At 38.4% G+C, this 12,269-nt stretch overlaps 1 protein-coding gene across 1 annotated transcript in view; it reads right to left on the reverse strand.

Annotated features, from left to right (window-relative positions):
* The window catches only part of PHLPP1 (PH domain and leucine rich repeat protein phosphatase 1), a 205,526-nt gene that overhangs the window by 38,787 nt on the left and 154,470 nt on the right, over positions 1-12,269 (reverse strand). The window contains exons 7-10 of the mRNA XM_026496438.4: positions 8,959-9,161; positions 7,055-7,115; positions 4,330-4,425; positions 611-766 (exon numbers count right to left, since the gene is read on the reverse strand). Coding sequence (XP_026352223.1) covers positions 611-766; positions 4,330-4,425; positions 7,055-7,115; positions 8,959-9,161 — 516 coding nt within the window. The remainder of the gene's footprint in view (positions 1-610; positions 767-4,329; positions 4,426-7,054; positions 7,116-8,958; positions 9,162-12,269) is intronic.

Raw genomic sequence — 12,269 nt, forward strand, 5'->3', positions numbered from 1 at the left:
CGTTAGGGACAACTGGTCAGAAATCAACAGCGAAAGGAACTTAGCAAACTCTAGGAAAACTGTCACCCAAAGTCACAAATATGTCGAAGCAAGAACAGAGAATCCTAAGAGAATTCAGCTAGGACTGGAGCAGCCTGCACCAGTCATGACCAGGTAGCGAAGTTATCCTCGTTGGACAGCTTCGCCTCCACAGCACACGCTTGTGAGCGACTCAACTCCCTTCGCTGAGAAAGCAGCAAGATAACGAAGAGCCTACAGGATATCCCCCGACTCCATCCCCTACCAAACAGAGAAGTGGCTGGCGAAACCATTTTCTTGGAAAATTTCAGACAGATAATCCGAAAATCCACACAAGGGGCGCCTGGGTGGCTCGGTCGGTTAAGTGTCTGCCTTCGGCTGAGGTCATGATCTCGGGGTCCTGGGATGGAGCCCCATGCGGGGCTCCCTGCTCAGCAGGGAGCCTGCCTCTCCCTCTCCCTCTGATTCCAACCCCCTGCTCATGCTCTCTCTCAAATAGATGAATACAATAAAAGAAAATCCACACAAATGGCCGGTCTCATATCGAGACAAGAACGCTAACGAGGGGGAACTCTACAACTTGGATGCTTACCTGTCGGCCTTCATCAGCAGGCTCGGCGGCAGCTCCAGGAGCTGGTTGTGCTGCACATCCAAGACCTCCACTGAGGTCCTCTCCAGCCTCTCGGGGAGCCTCGTCAGCTGGTTGTGTCCTGCCAGCAGCTTCCGGAGACTACTATTACAAAATAAGCTGTGTAAAACGGGACAAAGACAGGAGGAAACTTATTTAGCGCTAATTTGGGATAAGGAATAAAAAAGGAACAGGAGTCGAATACTTAAAATGATCTCTCCAAAGAAACACAAATTCATCCTGAGCAACTGCAAATTCCTATTAACATAAGCTCAAACTTGGAGCTCTTTATATTTCAATACTTTGCAGACTGTAAAACAAAAAAAGAGATGAAAGAGGGTGGGAAAAACTCTGAACAGGACTATTTAACAAAGAAGCTCTACTTAGTGAAAGAGAGGAAAAACAAGTTTCATAGAAGATCCTGAAGAGAACAGTCTACCCTTGCTAGACTCAGAAGACATGCTTTAAAAGGTTGTAGGCTTCTCGAGGGAGGGCGCCCGTCACGTGTTGCCCTGGGACACGGGTGTTTAACCCACAGCAGGTTCTCCATAAAGAGAGGCGATCAATTTTTACCTACAGGATCTGCATTAAATAAGGATTCTTCCATCCGATTGAACTTTTACAAATGCCAACTGATAAAATATTACATTTTTCCTCGTTTGCATTTCACAACTACAATATTTCCCCCTTTCCTCACTTCCCTAAGTCTGTATATTTTTCTTTTCTCTTTGGTTTAATCCTAGATAAAACTGAGAGCCCTCCCAAAGAGAAGGAAATGCACTTAATTCACTATTCTCTTTTGTGCCTAGAGAACTGTTTGGAACCCTGGCTATGTTTCTTCTATGAGTTATCAAAACTGTAACAAATGATGAATACTTTAATCAAATATAAATCCACTTTATGACCAATTCATACTTCTTCTACAGTTGCAGAGAATAAAACAGGCCCCGGGTTTAAACACAGAAATGTGGGGCCTGTGGCAAAGTGAGGTTATACTTTACATCAGGACCACTCTGACGGAGACCTCATGTACAGTGCTGTCAAAGAACGAGGCCGCCCCCACCACCCCGTGCCTTCCACCCTCTGACCTCACTCAGGGACCACCAGGGCTGTTAAAATCACTCCACATAACAGCTGAACTTTATTCACTTTAAATATCAAAACTAGATTCTTCGCTCACAGAGACACAAGCAACCTGTCTCAATGCTGTGACACCACAGGCTGCCATGAAAGGTACCTGGCATGCCTGACTTAGAAGGTTTGGACATCAATGTGACAAGACAGATTATCTAGGACAGCCGTTCCGTCACGGTTTTTGCAGGCGGTCGTCTCTGTAATTCGGCTCAACCAAGTAATTCAGGATTTGGCTCACTAATTTTATTGTCTTACTGGGCCTGGGGTGCAATTCAGTATTCAAAGGGGAGAATGTGTTATTTATTATTTACACACATACACACTTTATCCTTAAATAAATGGATAACTGAAAGACAGATGACAAAATCTTTATCTTATTTTTCCAAATAAAAAAGTAGATGTAACTACAGTATGAGTCTTAAATGCTAATTACTGGACTTAGCCAAATTCTTTTGGATACTAAGCATTAAAATACCTTATTTTCCTTTTAATACATTTCCATTTCTGAATATTAATTTGTTTTGTCAAATCCTTCACATACATTGCTTAAACAAATCTTAACTCTCAAATCAACTTCTAATTAATTGCTGTCTTGCCTGAGTATTAGATCAGTGACAGGGCTGATAGTTTGCAACTAAACACCACAAATAAGAAAACAGTACATATTGTTTTTGTCCCACATGTTAAACACACACACACACACACACACACACACACACACACACACACACACTGTTTAATTCCTTGACAACAGGGCATTTGGAATCTGCTTTGAATAAGCACTCGTTTAGATCCCCAAATGAGCCTAACTAAGGCAGATCAAATCAAAGATTAATTAACTTTGGGGAAAACTGGATAAAGTATCTGTTATCTTGGGGCGCCTGGGAGGCTCAGTCATTAAGCGACTGCCTTCAGCTCAGGTCATGATCCCAGCATTCTGGGATCAAGCCCGGCATCAGGCTCCCTACTCAGCGGGAAGCCTGCTTCTCCCTCTCCCACTCCCCCTGCTTGTGTTCCCTCTCTCGCTGCCTCTCTCTCTGTCAACTAAATAAATAAATAAAATCTTTAAAAAAATATATCTGTTATCTTTATTCAATCGTTGGGTTTGTGTATACAATATCTTTGTTGTAGCCTGCAGTGAAAACGCCAATGTACTTGCTGTCTGATGGATTGGGGAGGCTTAAGTGGGGAAGAGAACAGAGAAAAAAGAAACGTAACATTGCAAGATTTTTTTCAACAAATTCTTTTCTACTCATTAGTAGTAGCCTATCTTGATTTTTGCTGTTTGTCGTCTGAAAGGGTCTCTCTCAGGCTCACGCCTACACACAATGCTGTCCACTGGGCACAGTACCAAAGTCCTCTTGCTAATGGTGATGGGCTGCACTGGGTCACCTAAATAAAACTCTAAAGCAGAAAGCATTTTCAAACAGATTGAAATTCCAGGTATAGCATATGGCCAAGGAACAGAGTAAAATCAACGGAGCTTTCTAGGGATTGAAATGTAACCCAGATTTCTTTTATGAGAGCTATATTCTAACAGTGTTAACCAACAGAAATATAATGCAGGCCACATATGTAATGGTAAGTTTTCTAGTAGCCACATTAAAAATGGTGAAAAGAAACAGATAAATTAATTCTTGTAATTTATTTGACCCAATATATCCAAAATATTATTTTAACATGTGAAATACTTTGCATCTACTGTACATTTTATACTTCGGCACTTCTCAGTTTGGACTAGCCACATTCTAAGTCCCAAAAGTCACATGTGACTCACAGAGCCGTATTGAACAGCACAGATGCACACTCATATAAAAGATATACAGCATTTCCATCATCACAGAAAATTCTATAGGATAGTACTGGAATAGCCTACCTTTTGTTATTAATTGCATGGCTAGTCACTAACAGTCAATAATATTTTGTGCCAGAATTAGTTAACCCGAAGATACTTGTCTGTATCTACGGACACTAGACCTCATGACATGGCTGTGTTACAAATCTTGCCATTAAAGTGAAAATTATGAAATAAAAACAATACACATTAAGACAGAAAAGAGAAGAAAAGAAAAGTTCTTGGACCTCTATTCCAAATTTCATACCAAGAAAAACAATCTAGTTTGGTCTTTCCAGGTTTAATGATCTAATAGTCTTTTTTCCCAAAGTTATGTTAGAGGGAAACAGAATTATTTGTAGGGAAGGTAAACATATTAGGTCAGCAGACAGAAGTGGAAGATTCTGAAAGAACTGAGGATACAGAGGTGAACTGATCATACTGTTGCTGAGTTTTCAAACATTGCTTGTTTAGAAACATCCCCTAAGCACCACCCTGCGTGGCTTTGGAAAGCCTGGCTGACAAAGTCTCACCCTACTCTCCACTGCATGAAGAAAGTTTATAATTCAAAGACACCGCATGAGGTAAAAGATATTAGAAATAAGGTTTTACTAGAAATAAAACAAATTCTTTAGAAGTTCATAATAACAAGCTAAATTATTTAAAAAACTGCTTATCTAATTTGAGATTCTCTCATTTGATCTGTAATACTCACCGTGCAGGAAGTTCACATATTTGATTACGGCCAATATCCAAAACTTCTAGCTTTCGGCTTTCGCATACCCACTCAGGCACATTTTCTAAGCAGTTCCTAAATATAAGAATATACAATTTTTTTCTTTGATTGGAATTTAGCCTAAAATATGGTTTGAAACTCAGAATAATTACATAAAATAAACTTCAGACGAAATACCAAAGTATAGTGAATATTAATCAAAAGGATATGTATATTCACTTTAATCTAGAAGCGAGATGAAGTGTGACAAGGAAGAGGAAAGAAAGAAAAAGCAGAAAAGGACATAGTTATATCATCTCTAAAGTCTTAAAAAAAAAAAAAAAAAAGGTCTGGTTCCCAGAATTGCTATCTTAAGAAGTCTATAAACCCATGCAAGCTTAGCAAGAGAATGCCTTATATTGGAAAAAACAAACAAGCAAACATACACATTCTTCCAATTAAGTCAAATGGCATAAAATAGTTTTATTTTCCAATTTACATTTTTATCCTTAACATTAAAATACTTCTCAACTCCAGTAGGTATCATGAAAGCACCGCCATAGATCAAAGATACAAGGAAAGAAATGGCACCAATGAAAAGGTACACTGACGTGTGAGACTCAGAATTATTATTTGAAAACATTAACTTATGCATTAAGATGGCCAGTATAATTACCAGAAACAAGTGAATTAAACTAACGCTGACTTTACCATTAATCGAACTCATCACTTAGACAAATCTAGTACAATGAGTACCTCCCTAGCCATGGATGATAAGCCTTTTCTCTTCCTTTTTAAATATGTGAAATAACCAGATATGAAGAATATAAAATGGTATGCACATTATGAGCACAATTCCTTAAAAACAGATGAATAATTCCATGAAAATAATGCTTGGGACAGGACTACATCAAAGTAAAAACCGTTGTGATATTAAAGGTGGCGGCATTATGTGTGATTTAAAAATCATGTTCTTTAATTTTGCTAGTGTACTAACTTTTCAATTCAAATACAGAAAAGGTGGCATTATTTTCTTAGTATCTGTACAGGTACACATGGTAGTGGCTTTGAAGCCTTGAAGACTGACACACTTAATTATTTTATTTTATAGTTGTTAACCCCTAAAACATCTTCATAAGCTAGGAGAGTGAAAGTCCCTCTTACTATAAAGAACCTCGATATATAGCAATAAAACTCCTATCAGTGACAAAAATAACCTGGAACTTTGAACTTGAGGGCCTAGTAAACACCATGATGGATGACAGCTCAGTTCCTGGAGATAACATAAATACTGACATAAAAGGAGGAGGGTGAAATACTCAGAGCTATGTCAGGGGGGTCAGGTTTTCTCAGGGAAAGTCCTATAGTTGGGGAGACGAATGAGGCAGAGCGAGTTACACTGAAGATTCTGGACATGAGAGTTATAAAGAAAGATGGATAGCATTTAAGTGGCAGAATTCAGGGAAAAGCAAGACAAGGTTTCCAATTCAGTCTCATTTAGGGGTTTCAGTGGGAACCATTTGCCAGTTACATACTATAAATAAAAGGAGAAAAGATTTACTCTATGGCCGACTCTGAAATAAATCTGTTCAAGATATTTATATATACCCATGTATGCAAACCCACTGCAGTACTGTTCTTAAAGGCTGAAGATAACAGCATTCAAGACTGTTAAAAAAATAATCAGGTAAAATCTGACTCCAAGTTTATTATCTGACTTCAAGTTTATTAAACAAAACTGACATGAATTTAGAAAATTCATGAAGCACTGTTCATGAAGTATTTTATAATTACAAATTTCTGATAAAATTGCACTTGTAATAATTCTGACACTTTCTTACATAATTCTGATTGAGAACCTTATTAAAATAACTAAGTTTGTGTATTTTTATAACTAAAGGCAAATTCTGCACCTGACTAATTACATGGCAGTTGTATCAGATTTTGCACACTGATTATGAGTTAACACTTGCTACGCTGAGTGGGCCACAAACCCCCATGTACTGTGGTTGTTCAGAAAATTTTGGATATTTCCTTTGGAGTTATGTTAAAAGTTTCAGTTCTAGTGTGTTAAGATTATTAAAGTCTAATTTGTATAGATACATGCTTTATGCCGCTAGGAAAAAGTCTACTATAATATTTGTGGGAACTGGAGTAAACATGACACAGTGCAGTAGTGAATTTGTATAAAAGGTGAGATGGTCAGCCTGTCTGCAAATAAGCCAAGAAAAGTGAGCAGGCTGGATGGAAATCCTATTTTGGTAGGCTTAGTTGCTACTTTCTAAGCATTCTTAGCAAGAAGATGTAGGTGCAAAATAACAGGGAAGGAAAAAAAAAAATCAAAGAGAGAACAATATTTTAAAAATGAAATTAACATCGTTTCAGAGAAAAACTGAAGATATGGTTAATATAATTAAAGAACTTCTGGACCTTCCAGCCATATGACACTCAACTCACTAATCTTTCAGGACCAAACATGGTGGTCACATTGGTGTCCACATGGACATAATACCTTGATTCTTCTATTTTGAACTATAGTACACAAACGTATTTTAACTAATAGATACTTACGTACATTTTTTAGAGGATAAGTAAAAACTATGAATTTAATTTGTAATATTTACCGTCAAAATATATAAGAAGTTTTTAGGCATAAGCTCAGATGGGATAATCTTTAAATAACTTTCAAGCAGACTCTAGAGTGCTCTAGGACTTGGCTTCTTACCTTGAAACATCCATGTAGGACAGATAATTTGGAACTGGGTAAACATCCAGTTGAACAAGTTCTAGGAGGCAGGGGAAAAAACACAAAGACATTACCATTCCAGTCACAAAGAGACTCTTTTTTGTATGTAGAACATCATCACTGTGCTTTATTCACCATTGTTTAGGTTAGGAAGTACAATACATCCATTTGTTAAACTTGGAAACCACAGGGAAGTACAGAGAACTTTCAATTTAATCACAAGATCTTATTCAGAGATCGAAATAAATCACTCCTTCTACTTTCCTACCTTTCCCCCTTCCACTTACTGTGGCTCTCCTCTTGTTTTGCATTCTGAATGTTACCTGGAAGATTAACTGTATGAACACGGTTTTTTAAATCTGGAATTCCTTCCATGAAACCATACGCATCTGGCTTTTGCCTTTTTTACTCTACTGAAACCACACTGTTGAGGATCACAAATTACTTCCTCTACTCAAATCTGAAAACCCTTCCTCAAAACTGTATGAAATAGGATACCACCATCTACCTAGGGCTTTGTTTCTCAGAGTAGTTTCTAGATGTCCCTCTGCTTCTCCAAACACTCACCCTGTAATTCGCCAGTTCAGCGTCTACCTGGTTGCCTATCCTGCCACCAGCTGGGAGGGTTTTCTAAGTCGACTCTCGGCACCAGCACTCGTCTCTTTCCTGGTTACCATGCTTCCACGGTTGCAGGTACCAACTCTGAACAGATGAGCCTCAATCCAACCTCTGTAGTCCTGACTGCAAGCTCCCATTTGCTCCCATGAAAACCACTACAATGACGGTGATTAGCAGGGTGGCCAGGGCTCCACTCTTCTCCCATAAATGCACCCTGTCCACTATTCTAACTGTAACAGTCTTACTCCATCACTTCCGTCATGCGTCCCTCCACTTAAGAATCTCCACGGGCTCTCTCTAGTCTACTGCACTAGCTTCAAAGCTTCACCATCTGACTCCAAGCCACACATCCCATAACCACCTCTTACCATTTTCTAGTGGGCACCTATGAGTTCAGCATTCCCTGTCTTCTCCCATCTGCCGAACAGACCACATTCAGATTCTTTCCCCTTCAACACCCACTTGGTGCCTCCTGGCTAACCAAATCCTATAACCGTCAGCAACCGGTAGCTATCTGATGTTTGCCTTGTTTCTCCCGTGAGATGACAATAAACTCATTTCAAAAAAAAGAAAAAAAAAATCCCCTATCCTTTAGAACTGTGCACTACACTATTCATAGAACAAGTGTGTGATAAACAATTGTTCAACTTGTAGTACTAAATACTTGTTTTCACTCAGTTTTCTGATTGCAGGGAATTGAAATCTTCACTTAGTAACATATGCCCATATGATCTTTTCTTTTTTTAGAACTGTCATGATTTCCAGATTCTGAAGAAGAGATCTCATTATGAGTAAGACTCCTGATTTGTGGTGTCCCTGTGGGTATATAATTCAGGTCTCTCTGAGGATTAGTTCCTTTGTTAGTGGAGCATGAAATCTGAGACCCTGAATAGAGTCCAAAATGGACCTCCCTTTCATTTTCACTCTCCCCTATTAAATCATGTTCCAGATTTACTATCTTAACAGGGTAGTCCAAGAAATAGTTTATTAAGGCCTTTTAAGCAGAGGAGCCAAATCAAAAGTGGGGGAGTAACTTACCTAAATATCACAATATGAGAAAAACAAGTTGGGGCCTATAAAAATCTTCCATTTTGGTTCTTTTAAATACCATACCAGCATTTTTCTTTTACGATTTTTACCTCAGCAAAATCTGACACTTATTTTATTAAATGAGCAAAGTAAAAATCAGAGTGAGGCAGAGATGATGGCGCTGAGTCAATTCTTGGAACCAGAAGAGAAACTTTGATGTGGTCTACATTACATACCATTAGAAGCAGCATAGAGTGCTTTGAGGAAATAGCCACAGATGTTTAATGTCACCAGCTGATTCCTTTCACAGTGTAAAACTTCAATGTTGTTGAAAATCATGGCATCTAGATCACCAAGCTTATTGTCGCGCAGATCAAGCTGAGTGACATGCTGGAGAAAGTCCACTTCATCTGCTATTAGCTTCCTAATTACATTCAGCCTTGAGGAGAAAGGACACAAACAGAGACTATAATTAACTACAGTGCTATAAATAAATGGCCACACCCTAATATGCTGAGGTAAGGAGAAGTCTCACTATATTATAGTCTTCCATGATGTCTTTAATCTCTACATCTGGACTTCCTTAACTGGCCAGATTCTTTGGTTATTTTTAGCTACAACTCCACGAAGGTCTTAATCGTGACTATATAGTCTGAAACACAATTTGGACCACTTAGGCTGGAAGAGAAGCACATATGTTGATTTTTACCTTAATTCTTTTCAAGAGGAAAAAAAAATCCACTTAATCATTTATTTTCAAAGAATTTGGTTGAAAGAACACAAGAAACAAAACCTAGAACGTGTTAGGCACGTTAGAACTACAATGAATATTTAAGGAAGGAGAAAGGATTAGTGAGCAGGGAGATACACAGTTCATATACGACAGAATTTAAGGGAGAAATGAATGGGAGCCACATATGCACCAGAGATGAGAATGCAAACATCTGGATTTCTAGCTGGCTTAGGTCCAAGAACTGATTACCAAAACTATCTCCATCATTAAAATATTGCTTGAGGGGACACCTCGGAGGCTCGGTGGTTAAGTGTCCCACTCTTGATCTCAGCTCAGGTCTTGATCTTAAGGTCGTGAGTTCAAGCCCCATGTTAAGCTCCACACTGGGTGTGGAGCCCACTTTAAAAAAAATAAAAATAAATAAAATAAAAAATAAAAATAAAATGTTGCTTGAAAGAGCAAAGCACAGAAAATATTTTGGTATCTAGGATCTGCTGAGAAATTACAAAACAAAGGACAACAATGGGATCAACAAATCTAGGACAGAGCAAGGCACAGGGGAAAACTGGCAGAACCTTGGCCATGAGAACTAGTTAGCTAACAGACTGAAGCTGTATGGGTGGGTTGCCAAGAAGATTAAGTAAGTAGTAATGGGGACTAGGAATCAATAGAATGAAGATACACTTAACTTCAAAAGAGAGAAAAATAGATGAAAATCTTAATTCCTAGTTTGCTAGGCTACCCCCAACTCCTTTACAAACAAACAGTAAGAACCCTGTACTTCTCATTACAAAGCCAAAAAAGTGCTGAGATAATGCACCCGGTTAGATAATACATTAATAGGAGGGCTGGAGCTTAGGAAAAAGCTAAAGGTTCTTGGTTATGAATTTCTGCCCTTTGAAAAAATAAAATAATGGTAACTGAAAAAAATAAAATGATGGCAATTGAATTATTAATAGTAATATCATGAAGTCACTGAAACACAAGGATGAGTGACAGATAAGATTTGTCAATCTGTAAGCACAGCATATGGCCTCTTCAAATGTCCCCAAGAGGATTTGTTTTTTTGCTTCTTTTTTTATTCCAGGTTGTAAGATTTAAAAACTGGCCTCAACCCAGTAATTTGCCTATTTCCAAATGCTCACTAGATTACTAGAATATGCATACAGAATTTTTAAAATCTCATTTTAGGCCCTCCTGAGTGGCTCAGTCGGTTAAGCGTCCGACTCTTGGTTTCGGCTCAAGTCATGATCTTAGGGCCATGATCTCAGGGTCCTGAGGTTGAGCCCTGAGTTGGGCTCCATGCTCAGTGCAGAGCCTGCCTGAGATTCTCCCTCCCCCTCGGCCCCTTCTCTGGCTCATGCACACGCTCTTTTTTTAAAATAAATAAATCTTAAAAAAAAAAAAAAAACTTAAAAAAATATGTTTTATTTAAAAATATTATTTTATTTAAAAATATTTAAAAATAAAATCTCATTTTGGATACAATATACTATAGAAATTGAAAAAATGTCCCATGTTCTTCCTACTTTACACTGTAAGTAACTTTCATAATGTGGCATTACCATCTTCATTTGAAATAGCTCCCTCATGTAATTTCACTGTATTAACACTAAAATAATTAAAGGGTTTGTTTAATGAGAAGACAAAAGAGAATCTATAATAAGAGGGAACTGTTCAGTTTAAATTGCCAAGTCTTATCAGGATTCAAATTCAAAAGTTTTCAAGCTCACACCATCAAATAACTATTTAGGATGAATTTTCAAAGAGGCAAAATATGATTAAAATTTCCTTCCAAGAATCCCCAGTTAACAGAACCATTTTATTGATTTCATAAATATTCACTGAGGTTTACTGTGTGTAGACAGGCAGTATGAAAGAGCTTTATGTTCTAGTGCCAGTTTGCTGCTCATCACTTGGCGTACGACCTTGAACAAGTCACCTAATATTTCTGGTTAAGCCCAATTCTAATCTGTATAGTGGGGATAATACCTTCCTTGTCCTACAAGGCAGCTGAGAAAATCAAATGCAGTATGTCCCCATAGTATGCAAACAATGAAGGACATGGTGATGACCAGGATGATGACCTATGGCTTTGTGTCACTAAGAGATGAAGAAAACAAGGTGTTTGTCAACAGATTTAGTATGTTAGTGAGGAAAAGCACATATGCTTTAAAATATAAAGACTACAAGTATGTGATAAGTGCCATAACTAATGTAAAATACAGAGAATGGTCAAAAAAGATGCAGTAGACGGAGCACCTCATCTCAATCCCCAGGGTAGGCAGAATATAACAGATATAAATGGGCAAAGAAAGCAGTGCATGAGTTAGGGCAGAATGGCCTTTGGACTGAAGAGAAGAGCACAGGGAGAACTCCCCACGAGTGCAGGAGTGCAGTGCATGTGAAAGGCTGCAAGGGGGGCTTAGTCAAAGTACCAGCTAAGCGCTAACGCTGGATATAGCAAGGATAAAGAAGAGCAGTGTTTCTTGGTTATCTGTGGTGAATGAGCTCTGCTCTAAACGTCTAATCTATCATGGACTGATGTGTCGTCTTACTGCACATGACCAGGACACAGCCTACAACAGGCGGCTCCCCGTGCGAATTCACCAACAACTAAACTAGTATATTCCCCGTACAACGAGATGAGTTACTTATATGCGTCTACTTGCAAATTGTGGCAATGTCAAATCACTGTATGTTTCTAAAACAGTAAGTCTCAATTTCTGTACATATTTCATTGTGGAAATGTAGCAAATAGTTGGCTTAGCAGCACAGGTCGGAGGACCATACTTTGAGTAGCTCTGAGCTAGA

The sequence above is a fragment of the Ursus arctos genome, unplaced genomic scaffold, assembly GCF_023065955.2.
Source record: "Ursus arctos isolate Adak ecotype North America unplaced genomic scaffold, UrsArc2.0 scaffold_17, whole genome shotgun sequence".
NCBI classification, from domain to species: domain Eukaryota; kingdom Metazoa; phylum Chordata; class Mammalia; order Carnivora; family Ursidae; genus Ursus; species Ursus arctos.